Below are 16,438 nucleotides of genomic sequence, written 5' to 3'. Positions count from 1 at the left end.
TATACAGGGTTGGGTAGGGTTACTTTAACTGGATTACTTTCAATTACTTTTGGATTACTCCAAACCAAATATGTTAATAAAAGACAGAAGAAACTAAATATGAAAAAAATTATGACTCACAACATGTGGTAAGCTTTCTTTCCTGGCTTTGATCTCCGGCAAAACTAACATAAAATGCGACAGAAACAAAATGAAAATAAATCCAAACAGCTTGCCAACATCATTTTTGCCGTTCCATGTGTTCCATTACTCCCCAAGCCTGCACAAAATTTAGTAATTGTATTCATATTTAGTTTCTTTTGTCTTTTATTAGCATATTTGGTATTGGAGTGATCCAAAAGTAATTGAAAGTAATCAAGTTAAAGTAACCCTACCCAACCCTGTGTATATAATAGGTGTAAGGGGTACAAATAAACAAAACGGAAAAATTACTGGGTGGTTGCAGATACAAATAAGGGCAAATACAGAGACAATCTTAACTGGATACTTTCCAACACAATGTTTATGTGACAGAAAAATAATGATTATGAATGAACAAAATATAACAAAAATAAGTTTAAAAAAGGGATCCACAGTATCAGGAAACCAGAACAGACCAGTGGACCCCAGAGCATTCGTTTAAGTCTTTTATTAAGGAAGGGTTCAGGGCTTGCTGGAGACGTGATGGCCGTCAGATAACTTTGGGACTTGTCCGGAATCGTAGTGCGGAAGTCAGGCAGGTCGTGTTTACCAGGGCTGGAGAGGAGATCAAAGCGTGGGACGGAAACAGGCCGGATCGGAAGCAGGCAGAAACCGGTAAGCAGAGTTCTTAAATGAACGGGATATCAGGAGAAACACAGAGTTACAAATGTACACTCTGACACTGGTCTCTGGACGCAGCGCGCTTAAGAGAGAAGTGCCAGCTAATCGGAAGGCGCCCACCCAGGCGCCACATGATTGCTCCAGGTGATCTGAGTTAGTAATCATGACACACAGATTATAAGGCAACATACACTCATTACTTTATGTAACGCAAAAAGAATTATTACTGAATAAACTGTCATGATGACTGATTAGTATTACCTGTGCCCGCTCGTTTGCCGCCAGCCACTGCGGCTACCTGATTGGTTCCCCGTCCTTTTTGAACTCAGTCGTTTCACTCGCCTGTTGTCAGTCCCTCAGTGAACCTCTGTTTCTACAAGGGAAGCACTTTGACTCTGACTCCCGTCGATCCCGCTTTTTGCACCCGTTTTCCATCCGTCCGTTCCTGATTTCCCCGTTTGTCTCCGGCTGCGACCTGTTGTTTTTTTTTACCGCGACCACATTTACTCTCCCGTCCCGGCTTACGACCCATTTTTGATCCCGACCACGTTTTTGCTCGCCTGTCCCGGCTATCGAACTGTTTTTCCGTCCTCGACACCACCATCTCCAGCTCCAGAAGATCCACTTCCGCATTCGGAACACGATCCGATTCTGAGAGCGGCTGGCTTCCCGCGCCCAGCGAGCACCGTATCGCGGGCGCCGCCCTTCCTCTTTCTCTCAATAAACTTGTGGTTAACGTTACACAGCTGGGTCCTGATTCCATTCTGGTTCGGGACATAAAAAAATCATAAAACGAACTTTCAAACAGGCATCAGCAGATTACCAGGCTATACCGTATGTGCAATACACACTCGTATTGTTACTTAATGAAACAGAAAAAAAATAGTATTTCTGAATGAACAAAATATAAAAAGTACTTTCCACAGCAATCAACAGATTACCAGAATATACCGAAAGTGCAACATACACTCAGATCGTTGCTTAATGTAATGCAAAAATAATGACTGGATTCTCACAAATAACATACTGAACAAAAATTAACAAAATATTTTGCCCATTGCCCGAAGATAGCAGGGATGGGCTCCAGCATCCCCGCGACCCTACTGAGGATAAGCGGTGCAGATAATGGATGGATGGAAAAATTGATGTGTCACAATTACAAGTAGTATTATTACATCAAACATTTTTTTCAAGAATTAAAATGAAAACAATTATTTAAATATTAAATGTTGTTTCTACTTTTAAAATATAAATGGTTGGTTGGTTCACTTGGGTCATAGTGGCACCATTCCCTGCGGTGTGTCTTGGGCAAGTACAGTCTGGTGGTGCCCATCCCTCTCCAGGCCAAAATCATCAGATTCTCATTACAATTGCTGTCTTATCCTTAAGCAAAATCTTTGTATAAAATAGGAAAGGTTTGACACATTTAAGCCTGTGTAAAAAGTACAAGGCGGCACGGCAGCTGGGTGGTTGGTATGTAGTCCCACGGTGTGGCGGTCCAGGGTTCAATTTAAGCTCTCTCCATGTGGAGTTTGCATGTTCTCTCTGTGCCTGCATGGGTTTCCCCAAGGCACCCCAGTTTCCTCCCACATTCCCAAAAACTTGCAGGATGATTGGTGAGTCCAAATTGTCCCTAGGTGTGAATAAGTGGGTTATCTGTTTCTGTGTGCCCTGCGAATGGCTGGCAACCAGTTCAGGGTGTCCCCTGCCCACTGCCTAAAACATCACTGGAATGGGCTTCCAACACCCCAGCGACCTTACTAGAGATAAGCAGTGCAGATAATGGATGGATTGATAAAAAAGTACAGCATGGAACATCCTTTTTGCATCACTATGATCTAATCAGGTCCATCAATGTCGAATTTTGTCCTCACACGCCAAAAGACCGGCTGGACCAGTTAGTGCAAAGAAGTCCTACGAGGGCTATAAAATAAGAACAATGTGTGGATGCAAGTGCATCAGTCGCTGACTCTTTTGAACGGACCACGTGATACTTCAACAGGTGTAAGTTTTCTTATATTCCACTTTTGCTGACGAGGTTTGAATAATCCGCGTTACATCTGTTGCCGCGTTTTAGCCTTTATCGACAATTTTATTCGAGTAGTAGTTTTTCAACAAGAGTTCTGTGAGACCTTGCCGAGTGTGCGGCGAGAAATTGCCAAATCTCATCCCTGCAAAAAACCTTGCCATTTTTCAGCATATTTGCGTTTTTTCCAAAGATCAGCAAGGTAACTGTAACAATCATCCATATCAGTAGGTGGCAGCACATTAATGTATTGTTATACTGATCTGCTCACAGAGTAGTTCAGGGAAGTCAAATAAAGTCATGTTTTTTGGTATAACCGAATCAAAAGAACTCTCAAAGGGCTATTAGGACTATTACAGACTACAGATTATTATTACACCATCCCCTGATATAAAATCTGGAATTTATATTGTTTGATGTAGCTGTTTAAAATTGCACTGAAAATTCATTACATAAATTGAATAAAGGAAAAAATGTGCACACAATTTGACTGATTTTATTACTTTCTTATTTAACTCCACAAAAATGTTTTTGTACCACTGGAAGATTATTTTTTCTCAATACATATGAAATAAATATGGTAATAACCTATTTTGTTTGATGAATCTGAAATTGCACTGCAAAAATAATAAAATGTTGCTTTATGTTAGGAGGTAGGGGGAAATGCATGCATACAAATGTGCTAATTTTATTATTTCATCATTTTACAAAAAATAATTGACAGAAAAAGTTTGTGGTAAAAAAAATGCTTCACTGGCCTGGTCTGGCATATAATTTCTGCCCAATATGAAAGAAATAAAGTTAAATCGTGTTTTTTGATGAAGTAGGGCAAAATTGCACCACAAGAATAATAATGTAAAACAAATGAAAATGCAAAAACAATAATATTTTCTTTATGTAAGATAAAATGTTTTTTCACAATTTTGCTGATTTTATCCCTTTTTTATTTTACTAGAAAAAAAAAAATAGAAAACAATTACAAATACTTGTACCGCAAAAAAATATATACATCAAAAAAAGTAATAATCTTGCACACAATTTTACTGATTTTATTACTTTCTTATTTTACTAAAAAAATTACGGATAAAAGGTTTACTTCAAGGTCTTGTTTTTGTTACTTTTCTATAAAAACAACATAGTAGAATTTAATATAGTATAATCCAAACATGACAACAAAATGTATTAACAAAAATGAATAACCTGTAGTACCCCCTGAGCTACAGTGACCACAAATGAAAAAAAAAATACACTACAATTTAAGGTAATGTAATGATTCAAGCTTTAAAAAAATCATGAATTTGTGCAGGAGAGTACTTTTTAAACATTTTTGACCGACGGTGTACTTCGAGATTTCTTTTATTAAAAAAAAGTGTGCCGTGACTCAAATAAGTTTCAGATCAGGGGCTGTTTTATTGGTGGTCTCGCCTACTAATAGCATGGCCATGCTGGGTCCATGTGGCGTCTCCTAAGACAACCTGTTGATACAAGTGTCAAGCTAATATATTTATCTCTGTGTATCATATAAATATATATTAGAGGTGGGTGATATTGGGAATTTTGGTATCCATACACTCCTAATAAACACATGATAGTGCAAACTACCTGTATAAAAAGAAATATTTCTATAATAACTGTTTCTGAAAAAAAAGCCAAGAGAATCAAACAAAAAAGCAGCAATGCACCATAATACAAATACTATATAACAATGTCACCTGAAGGTCTAAAATCCCTTTCATGGACAATATTTTGAAAATAATTTCAGTAGGTCTTCTCAAGGTTTTTTCATTTTCCTCATGTTGAGGTTTTTGAGTTTTTCCTTGCCCTCATGTAGGTTTTAGATCAGGGGATGGTTTAATACTAGTCTGTCGTTTGCAATAGTCTGTGGTCTGTGCAGCCCTTTGAGATTTCTCGAGATTAAGGGCCATATACATGACTTGACTTGATTTGACATATTTTTGAGTTTTTCCTTGCCCTCATGTGGGTTTTAGATGAGGGGACGGTGTCATAATAGTTTGTAGTTTGCAATAATCTATGGTCTGTGCAGCCCTTTGAGTCTCATTGTGATTAATGGCGTCACAAATAAACATGACTTGACTTGACCCTTTGTGCAAATAAGGCCTATTAAAATAAACGTGACTCGACTTGAAGTATATTATTTGATTAATTTCAGTATTTCTGCCCTTTTCCAGGAGAGACCGCAGCCATGTCCCTCCAGCTGAATCAGCCCAAGCCCTTTACCATGACCACCATGACCAGCCTGAACAACCAGTGGACCTCAGAAATTTGCGACTGCTTCAATGACCTCCCACAATGTGAGTGAGAATTCTCCAGGGGTCCCTTAACTTTTTCCTGTGAGGGCCACATAACTTTTCCCTTCTATGATGAGGGGCCGGGGTCAGTTTGTTACAGAAACGAAGAGATTGCCTGAACGTAAAAAAATATTGGTTTCCAAAAAGCCACAAACAAAGAACTCTTCTGGATTAGTCACAAAGCAAAATTAAGAGAAGAAAAAAATAACACTATTAATTAAATAATAATTGACCAAATAACTCTTTCTAAATTCTTCACAGAACCAAAGTAAAGTAAAATAAATATTAACACACAAGGTTCTTTACATACACAGGTCTTACCAGGTTCAAGTTCAGGTTAGTTGTCAGAGCACTGGACCACCAGTGCTTGAGATGACTTGTGAAAAGGCAGTGTATTTCATCCCAATATCACACTATTTTTAGTCACGGTACCAGTGATTTAGGATCTAGTATAACAAGATCCAGCTCATCTCTGAAGAGCGGGATGACGCTTTTCTGTACACTGAACCAGATGATTAAAGTTGTGCATATGAGTCAGATCAAGAGGCTTCTCCTGCTCCTGGTAACCATGTAATTCAATACTATCTCTTTTTGTTAGGGAGCAAACCCCTACCCCAAAAAAAGTCATTGAAAGTAATAGGCACCACCAGGCTGTATTTGCCCAAGAAACACCACAGGAAGTGGTGCCCTTATGACCTAAGTAGTTACAGGATCTGTGAATGCGAATCAGAAATAAATGTTAATTTCGTTGTGCAGTTCACATGGTACAATGACAAGTGTAACATGTACCCCATGGAAACCATCTCGACTGTCAAACATGGGGGTGGCATCATCATTCTCTGGGTTTACTTTTCTTCAGCAGGGACTGGGAAGATAGTTCTAGATGATGGGAAGATGGATGGAGCCAAATTGTCATTGTAATATGTCAAATGCACAACGAAATTAGCATTGCACACCCCAACAGAGCTTTTATCGTCGCCGGCGACTTTAATCGGGCATGTTTATGGACTGTACTTCCCAAATCCATTCAATACGTGGACTGAGCAATTAGGGAAAAAAAACACTGGACCATGTGTACAGTAAGATCAAACATCTTGTTGGATCCGCCCATCTCTGTCTGTCCCTCACCCCCTCATACATCCCCCCCTTCGGAGGAAAACAAAGCCTATACAACAAGGACAGTACAAACATCTTCTTTGTTCCTTTATCTCTTTGTTTTCCTTATATCCTCACTGTAAAATGTGGAACTGGAGTGTCACGTCCAATTCCGTTGTCACAATATATCCCATGTTGTAACAATGACAATAAAAGTATATTCTATTCTATTCTATTCTATTCTATTCTATTCTATTCTATTCTATTCTATTCTATTCATTTCTGTTACTAAAGAGAGTGTGATAATGAGATAAAACACACTGCTTTTTCACACGTCAGCTACATCTACAGCTCTCTCACTGCTGTGACCCGGGTTGGAATCCTATTATAAACAACACGGTACCCTTCTTCCATCCATCCATCCATCCATCATCTGCACCGCTTATCCTCAGTAGGGTCGCGGGGGTGCTGGAGCCCATCCCAGCAATCATCGGGCAGTGGGCAGTGGACACCCTGAACTGGTTGCCAGCCAGTTGCAGGGGAGGGCACACAGGGATAGACAACTCACTCACTCATTCACACCTAGGGACAATTTGGACCGGCCAATTTACCTGAAATGCATGTTTCTGGAATGTGGGAGGAAACCGGAGTGCCCGGAGGAAAACCACGCAAGCACAGGGAGAACATGCAAACTCCACACAGGAGGTTCGATCTCATGACCTCAGAACTGTGCCGCACATGCGCTAACCACTGCGCCGCCGTGCTGCGGTACCATTCTTATTGAGGTAAAAAATGCTCTACGGTATTGTTTAGGTGAAGGGACCAAAAATGTGGCGGCGGGCCGTAGTTCGGGCACTCCTGGACTAAATGATGGCTCGACCTGATTTAGGTTAGATAAACGATACGCAGAGGAGCTGAAGCACGACTTGTTCCGATAGGAATTTCAAGGTTTCAACAACCTACTTACATACAGTAATGTGAACTTGATGCCTGAATTGATAAAGCTAGACTTGACGCGTGCTTGGCGAGTTGCTAGCAGGGTGCGGAAAGTACAACAAAAGGGTGGCTAAAGAATGAGGACATTTTTTTTTTCTTTTCAGGTTGTTTCGCCTTCTGGTGCCTTCCGTGCTTCACGTGTAAAACATCGCACGATGCCGGTGAGTGCCTTTGCCTGCCTTGTCTGGACGCTTTCGGGATCATCCCGCCCATGACCACCGCCCTCAGGGTTTCCATACGCCAGCGATACGGCATACAGGTACAAAACAATAAGGAAGAAACAGTTTTGAACACATTCCGTATTTTCCGGATTATAAGGTACATGTTGTTATAAGGCAGATCTTTAAAATATTACTCAGTGAAGTACTTATTTCCTATACAAGGCGCACCACACTATAAGGCACACGTAATTAAAATACAGTCAGAGCAAGCAATGGTTGCATAGAAAAAAACATCGGAAATTGTTAAAAAAAATATATAGAACATACAATGCCTATCGGAAGTAATGCCCTCATAATGCCACTTCAGGCTTCAAATTTAAAGCTAAAAAACTGAAGATATTTTCTAATATTCAAAAACTAGTGAGACACAATCGTGAAGGGGAACCAAATTATTTACACATTTTATATTATGTTTACAATGAAAAACTGAAAAATAGTTTACTCAGCCATCTGACACCAAAAGTTCCTTGATGGCTTGATGATCCAATGTCAACCTTGGACCTGCTCTGTGATGGGTTCAGAGTTCTGTGAAAGGAGACAGATAAAAATATGAAAACCCTAGAACACACCGGGCAAGTCCAGATTAAAATTGTGGAGAAGTTCCAAGCAGGAATGGGATACAAGGAGATTTCGCAACGTTTACACATCTCCCGGAGCACCGTGCCCGTAATAATATAATAATAATAATAATAATAATTTCCTTGTATTGTCATTCTGTGTAACAATGTACACAGAACGAAATGTCGATTGCACCTGACCCGTTGTAGCGAGCCGATGCAGCCGCAGCCAACAGAGGGCGCCGCCGACCACTTTTTAAGTCTTAGGAATGACTCGGCCGGGGCGCGAACCCGAACCTCCCAGTCTCAAAGCGGGCGCCTTACCATCTAACAATGGAATGGGCATAACACCACTGAAAACCTACCAAAACCTGGCCATCCCTCTAAACCTTCGGCCTAAACAAGGAAAAAAACTAATCAGAGAAGCAACCAAAAGGCCCATGATCACAATGAATGACCTGCAGGCGTACACAGCTGAGGTGGGACATTCTGTGCATAAGACTATCATTGGTCATTAGACAACTATAAGTCGTTCTCTGTATAAATATGCCATTTACTTAAGGGGGGCAATGTTTTTGCAACATTTACTTTTCAATTTTTGATTTGTTAGTAGCATATAAAATGTTGAATAAATTTGGTTGCTTTTTACGATTCTGCCTTACATGTTATTATAATATTATGCGTTTTTTATCCATAAGTTTGAATCCTGAAATATAGCAAATGTCAAAAAGTTCTTGAGGGGGCAAACACTTTTGCAAGGCACTGTAAATATGGAAATCTGCTTCCCCAACTAAATTAAGTTAATTCATTCATGAATAATGACTTTATATAAGAGCATTTCTGTTTTGAGGGTGGACCCATACGATGGGAAGCAGGAACTGAGGCAAGGTGCTCAAAACAAGGAACAAAGTGACAAACAAACAAAGTGGCCCAAAACAAAGGACATGAACAAACAAGATCAAACTTGACAAAGTCTGAACCAGAAACAAAGGCCGAAACCAGAAATGGAAAATGCAAAAAACAAAGTAACAAACTAACAAGTTGGCACTAAACTGTTGACAAAATGTCCAAATAGGAAATCTGAAACAAACAAAACCTGTTACGGCAGTCGAAAATGTCCTTATAAAGGGTCAGGATGAATTAGGACAGGTGTGTGGTAAATTGACTCTCGTGCGCCCAGTTCCAAATCCGGGTGGCGCCCTCTGGTGGGAGGAGGCATACCAGATCCTAACACTTTCATTGTTTTTATGCATTTCAGATTTTTGCATTTTCTGTAGTAATATTTCGGTTGTAGACACACAAAGGGGCAAAGTTGGCTAATTACTGCAGGGAGGGAGACCCTATGTCTTATCTTTTTTCCCTATTTCAAATATTTCCGAGACACCTTCCTTGGTTTGTATCAGGTATTTGTTCAATTTTTTACCACTAGGCAACCTAGGGCACCACGTCAGAGACCCCAGGTTCAAACTTCTTCAAAATATCAGCTGCTTTGATTTTGAACCAGCATCCCGTGTTTTGTGCGCAGGGTTCAGTGTGCCACGACTGCATTTTCGCCTGCTGCTGCGGACCGTGCACCTGGTGCCAGATATCCCGCGAGATCCAAGCCCGAAAAAATCCCGTCACCTTCGTCAACATGGCGCCTTGAAAAAGGTTCGTCGCCCCTTTGCGTCATTGCCGAAGAAGACAAAGCACGTCGAGGGACGTTGCGTTCCCTTCGGACGGCGAGGCGCTGATATCTGATCCTGTTGAAGCCGCTCCCGGAATGTCACCAAGCAGCTGATTAAACGTTAACGTCGGTCATATCGTAAAGTCGGTGGTGGGTCGGGAGGTTCACATTTATGCTAGTATGATACACTTTCAAATAGCTCCCTTTTAATTGTTCTTGTGTATATTATGGTGGTGAAACAAAATCCAATAAAAGTATTTTTTCATGCTAAATATTTTTCAGATGTTTCGATTGCTTTTCCCTTTCTCTGCAGTCGGCGGTCACCTGAAAAGCTCTACTTCAGGGGTCTCCAACTGTCAAACATGGTGGTGGCATCATCATTCTCTGAGTTTGCTTTTCTTCAGCAGGGACTGGGAAGATAGTTAGACTTGATGGGAAGATGGGTGGAGACAAATTGTCAACAAAATTGGCATTCATGAGCTGGGGCCCATTGAAGCTAGGGTCCGGGTGAGGTTGGGCTAAATGGGGTTCATTCATTCATTATATGCACCGCTTATGGTCACTTGGTCGCTTAGGGTCACGGGGGTGCTGGAGCCCATCCCAGCTATGTTCGGGCAGTGGGCAGAGGACACCCTGAACTGGTTGCCAGCCAGTCGCGGGGCACACAGGGACAGACAACTCACTGTCTCATTCAAACCTAGGGACAATTTGGACCGGCCAATTAACATGACATGCAGGGTTTTTGGAAATGTGGGAGGAAACCGGGATGTCCGGAGAAAATCCACGCAAGCACGGGGAGAACATGCAAACTCCACACAGGAAGCTTCGATCTCATGACCTAAGAAATGTGCCGCACACGCGCTAACCACTGCTCCGCCGCGCTGCCCCCAAACAGGGTTCATTCAAGAGTAAAATCATTTAAGAATTTGTTTTGGAACTTTCCAATAGCCGTTGAACGCAGAGTGCCGGGAATCGAACGTGTCACGATCGTGAGGCGCAGAACAATCAAAGGAAGGAAACCTGGTCGGGCCATGCCAGCGTCCCGGGAATTTTATCGACGTCTGGCGTCCTCGTAAAGGTGCAAATAAATGTCATTATTATTTTTATTGTTCTTCCTTTATTCAGGCCTTTGGTTTCGACACTAGCTTATTCTTTCAGGTTTGTTTTCCTTGCGCGATGAATGACCTTCACGTTCCACGCCTCACTGCCATTCTTCAGAAAACATTTGCAATATTCAACAAGTCATTTTGCTTGAATTCATGTTTTTGTTAAAGGGACACTGTGTACAAATTGATCACTAGATGCAGCTATATTGTAAGCTACAACCGAAAGCACAAGGAAGAATACAAACTACAGAGACTCAAAGTTCCTTAACAGCATCAATTTTTCTTTTCTCATGTTTTATATTATGAGAAGATTATGAGGCCCTAGCAGTTAACCCCTAGAGGTAAAATTTGCCTAAAATCCTAGTCTAAAACGTATCCAAAGTGAATTGAGTACTGCCCTTGAACCCTTTGGAGAATATTGATCTAAGTTGAAACACACAGAAATAGAAGGTTTTTATTCTCGCCTGATTTGTTTTGCAATTACATGCCCACAAAAGAGTGAAGCGTGAGCATCTTAGCTGGAAAACAGCCAAGACAATAACATGAAAACTACATACTGTATTTTACACATTTTCCTAAAGATATGTCAAAGCGTTTCCAAAAGTGACGACCAGTTTACAGCCCTAAAACCTTTGCAACCGTGTATTTTACTTTGTTCGATTTTTAGACATTATAAAACAGTTGTAAATGTTTGACTTATCTTTTCAGAAGTCAATCACAGATTGTGTACACTTGCGAGTTGATAATTGCGCGTAAAAATCAACCCTTGTTTACCTTGTTTTTTTTTTTTTGTGATACACCAAGTGAATTTGCATAAAATTACGTCGTGGTTAGGGTTTACTAATGTGTCAATCAACATTTGAAGTGGTCACTATTGGCTAAAGATTTTTTAATCTGAAGTAGATCATGTCATGGGTTTTTTTTCAATACAGGCCATCTCAGGTTGTCACAGGCTAAGGACCGTGATAAAAAAAAGGTAGCAATTGGCCGAGTGTGGTGTCAATCAAAAGGTCAGAGGCTAATGGCCATTTTAGAAATCATCTGGCTTTGTTTTTAAAAGAGGAATTACAAAGTAAAACGAACTACAAGAAGGATCGTCAAATAAGGCAGGAATGCTTTTAGGCGGATTTTTTTTAATCCTTCTGTACTATCGTGTGTTTTAGAGTAAATATTTTACACAGTTGGATTCACTGGACCCTCCTAAATGTAGCCAGACAATGTTTTTGTCTAATGGTTTCATGAGTGGAATGTCACTGCACTTTGACCTTAGTCTGTGCTTCAAAATCAACAACAAAGTGTCAAGTTTATCCCCAACAAGTCACATGATTTCCATCTCAGATTTGGACTCTGACCTGGCTGATGTTTTTTGACTTGAGGGGAATTGCAGACTCAGAAGGCAAACCTGTGCCTTTCTAAACAACTAACAGGTGAGCTAAGAAGCATTTTTTTCCGATTTACCTGCTTGTTCTTAATCTTTGTGGATTTGCTCATACAGAAAACAATAAAGTGAAACGACCTTTAGAACTTTCTATGTTCCATTTGTGAAGTATAGAAAGTTTATCTCTAGTTGTAAATACTCTACGAGGTTTTTTGACCCAAATCAAATCGAACCTGACCAAACTTTCCACATTGAAATATTTATCATATAATTCCTTGATTATAAGGCGCACTTCTAATTGTCTGGTCAATTGCGCACTGCCCGCACATTCTCAGCGCACAAGAAAATCTATCCAGCGCAATGTTCCCTCTAAGCTGCGTGCGTGCGCAATTGCGCACTACCCAGAGCTTTTCCGGGCGCAAGAAAATCTAGCCAGCTCACAAAAATCAGGGCTCGAAATTGCTATTCAAAAAGTAAATTAAGTCAAAGTTACAGTGCATGAAGGTAAAAATACACAGGTTCCCCTGACGCTGTGTTCTAAATGCGGTATTTGGAAGTCAAGGTCAAAGTAGAACAAAGTTGAGTAAAGTCAGTAGAGTTTTTCGAGAACCGGCTTCTTCGGCTCGGCTCACTAAAAAGAACCGGCTCTTTCGGGTCCCAAACGGCTCTTCGGTTGTTTTTGCTTCTTTAATCCCAACATGACCAAATATTATATAAAACAATGCACAACATGACTTAAAGGAAGGGGGGGGACAAAAAAAATACCAAAATGAAAAAGTAGTGAAAAGCTGAGAAAAAAAGATGGAAAAATTCAAAAGCCAGAAAAAAAAGAAAAGAAAGAAACAAAGCCAAAAAGTAAATGGAGAACAAAAAGAAAAAAGTAACAGCTAGGAAAAAATAAACACAATGAGATATTTTTAAAGGAATTTAAAAAAAAAAAAAAAAAACAGGGAAAAAGAAGAAAAATTTTTTGTTGCATTCAAATAATTTCCAATTATACCAAGTCAATCTTGTTGCCAACATTGTACTTCCACTAAAAAATGTGATTAAACACAGTTCTGTATCGTGCAACCGACTAAATAAGCCCCCCAAAATGTTAGTATTATGCGACAAAAGATACCAGGAATAAAATAAATGGAAATCTTGTGAAAGAATTGTTGTAAAAACAAATGACGTTTGTAGGCCGTACAACCTTTGCAATAATACATGAGTCAATTCATTCAAAAGGGAAAAATAATTTTGCATTGCCGGAAACGCAAAATGTAACTTGATTTCAAGTTTTGGACATGTTTGATAATGACTTAGTTGCCACACTTGGGATTGCCGTTGCTCACTGTTGTTTCAAGCGTTGCTCACCAACTTTGTGTGAACGCTCAGACCCGTGGAAAATTAGAGGGAACATTGCTTGTATCTCTTCATACTTCATATATAGAAAACTGAATTAAATCATTTTTTGTGGGGGCAAATCACATTCCTAGTATCTCTGTATACTCATCTATTTGTATGTACATGGATTTGATTGAAAAACATAAAACAAGGTTAAGTGTTTAATGTCTTATCGATTTCTGTGGCTTGTCTCTTCAAGACAAACCCTGCGAAATGGCAGCACTTCTTGCGGCATTGGGCTTGTTATTACTCTTACCAAATGGATGTGACGGAAGCCGGATCCTGGTGGTTCCAGTGGACGGGAGCCATTGGATCAACATGGAGGTGATCCTGAAAGAACTGTACTCACGAGGTCACCAACTGACGGTGATACACTCTCCCAACAGCTGGTACATCCCAACCAATGCCTCCTTTTACACATCAGTCACCGCCACCATCTTTGAGGACGGCACCAAAAAGGATATTTACAATAAAATGCTCCAGGAAATTATGGAAGTACGCCGCTCCAACATCTACTTGAGAACCTTCTACCAGCAGCGGGTAATCACAAACATGTTAGCGAGGGGCAATAAAATTCTTGCAGACGCTACCACCGCTATGATTGAAGACCCAGTTTTGATGAGGAAGCTACGAGAGGCGGAGTTTGATCTGATGCTAACCGACCCGGGGCTGACAGTGGGGTTGATTCTGGGGAATTACCTCAAGTTACCGATGGTTTTCAACGTACGTTGGATGAATTCTGGCGAGGCACAATTTTCCATCTCACCCTCGCCGCTCTCCTACGTCCCAGTTTCAGGGAGTGAGCTCCACAACCAGATGGATTTTCAGGGCAGGCTCAAAAATGTGCTCCATTACATTTACAGCCTCATTGAACTTTATTACTACATTAACCCGGCGTACACAGATCTCTTTCAGCGCCACTTTCCCCCAAAAACGGACTTACTCACATTGGAGCAAGCGGCAGATATCTGGCTTGTGAGGTCAGATTTCGTCTTCGAGTTCCCTCGGCCGACCATGCCGAACGTGTTCTACATTGGTGGTTTTCAGTGCAAAAAGTCTGAGCCCTTGCCCGCTGACCTGGAGGCCTTCATGCAGAGCTCTGGGGAGCATGGGGTAGTGGTGATGTCCTTGGGGTCACTGGTGTCTGCCCTGCCTCGCGAGATCACCGAAGCCATCGCCGCCGCCTTCGCCCGTCTACCGCAGAAGGTGCTCTGGAGGACCAAGAGAGAAAAACCTTTGTCGTTGGGCAACAACACCCTGTTAGTAGACTGGTTGCCTCAGAAAGACCTTCTGGGACACCCTAAAACCCGAGCGTTCGTTGCTCACGGCGGCACCAATGGCATCTATGAAGCTATCTACCATGGTGTACCAGTCTTGGGTCTGCCACTGCTATTTGACCAGTTTGACAACCTACTGCGGCTGAGCGTACGCGGTGCGGCACGGGTGGTGGAAGCCCAATCTCTTACTGAGGAGAGCTTCTTTGAAGCCCTCAAGGATGTGTTGGAGACTCCGACCTACCGCGAGAAGATGCGCTGGCTTTCCCGTCTCCATCATGATCGTCCTATGGCCCCTTTGGATACGGCCATCTTTTGGATCGAATACGTCGCTAGGCACAAGGGAGCACCACATCTGCGCCCAGTGGCTTACAGCCTGGCCTGGTACACCTACTTTAGCTTGGATGTGTTTCTTTTCCTCACCACCATTGGTGGAGTCTTCTTGTGGGTTGTAGTATTCCTTATTAGGGCTGTTTGCTGTCGGAGGTTGCGGAAAAAGATTAAACGGGAATGAAAACTTTTCTGACGGACTATGGGTTGAGGGTGTTTTTGTTTGGTGATAGTTCTTGCCAGTATACCGGAGACATAATCAGACCTGCTTCCCATACGCCCCAATCCAAAGACTGTCTTGCTAAACAGGATTAATTGACCCACTTCTCAAAAGCTTGAAGATAAGCTACAATTCTGTCAAACGAGGGAAAACATAGGCTCATGAACAATGTTTACCAATACCTGAAATATACACTAAGAAATAAATTAGTCAAGTCACATTTATTAGCTCATACCTTAATCACAAAATATCTGAAAGGACTGCAAAGACCACAATTACACCATCCCCTGATGTAAAACGGACATGAGGGCATAGAAAAACTCAAAACCTCAACAGGAGGAAAATAAGTAACCTTGAGAAGGGGCCACAAGGATGACCAGGCTGCAATGGATGATGCATTGGGTAAACACACAAAACATCATGAATATCAATATCAATCAAGCACCCTCTTCTAGCGCGTGTTGGGGAGGCAGCGCTAAGAAGATGGATGCCTCTCGTCTTAATAAACGTTGTGGGCACAGAACTGGACAGCCTGACAACTGTAGCTGAGAGACGGGCACTGAGAAAGCTGCGGTCAATATGGGCAATTCATCACATCCACAACACAGCATCATCTCCAAACGGAAGAGCAGCTTCAGCGACAGACTGCTGTCACAGTCTTGTTCCATGGACAGACTAAGGAGATCATTTTTCCCTCATGCCATGAGGCTCTTTAACTCCACCCGGGGGAGTAAAAGCCCACATTAAACCCCACCCCCACATTTGCATATTACCCTATTTTTATTACAGTGTGTATTTTATGTAGCACTATTTAAATACTCTATATCAACATGTGATATTGGGTATTTATGTATTCTATTTCTTTTATTTTATTATTATTTTATTTTCAATGCAAGGATACTCCTGGAAGTGTGAATTTCCCTACGGGGATGAATAAAGAATCTACCTAGCGATCTAGTCATTTTAGTTTTTTGTTATTTTTTTACGAAATATTCATTTAAATGAATCTTAAGAGTAATCAAAACATTTTTAATCAGTAAGCTATTCTGTTGTGTACAAACTTGGCAACATTT

At 41.1% G+C, this 16,438-nt stretch overlaps 2 protein-coding genes across 2 annotated transcripts; both read left to right on the top strand.

Annotated features, from left to right (window-relative positions):
- The first annotated feature begins 2,668 nt into the window (after positions 1–2,668).
- On the top strand, positions 2,669–9,934 carry ponzr4 (plac8 onzin related protein 4). Its single transcript, XM_088348480.1, has 4 exons — positions 2,669–2,805; positions 5,017–5,139; positions 7,332–7,486; positions 9,531–9,934. The coding sequence occupies exons 2-4, from the start codon at positions 5,031–5,033 to the stop codon at positions 9,648–9,650; spliced, it is 384 nt and encodes a 127-aa protein (XP_088204606.1). The 5' UTR covers positions 2,669–2,805; positions 5,017–5,030; the 3' UTR covers positions 9,651–9,934.
- Positions 9,935–12,115: 2,181 nt separating this feature from the next.
- Positions 12,116–16,322, top strand: ugt5g1 (UDP glucuronosyltransferase 5 family, polypeptide G1). The gene is made up of 2 exons (XM_088348479.1): positions 12,116–12,204; positions 13,741–16,322. The coding sequence occupies exon 2, from the start codon at positions 13,755–13,757 to the stop codon at positions 15,327–15,329; it is 1,575 nt and encodes a 524-aa protein (XP_088204605.1). The 5' UTR covers positions 12,116–12,204; positions 13,741–13,754; the 3' UTR covers positions 15,330–16,322.
- The last annotated feature ends 116 nt before the right edge of the window (positions 16,323–16,438 follow it).

The sequence above is a fragment of the Urocampus carinirostris genome, chromosome 11 (assembly GCF_059441175.1).
Source record: "Urocampus carinirostris isolate Australia breed hairy pipefish chromosome 11, RoL_Ucar_1.0, whole genome shotgun sequence".
NCBI classification, from domain to species: Eukaryota; Metazoa; Chordata; class Actinopteri; order Syngnathiformes; family Syngnathidae; genus Urocampus; species Urocampus carinirostris.
This window is presented reverse-complemented; position numbering and strand designations above follow the sequence as displayed.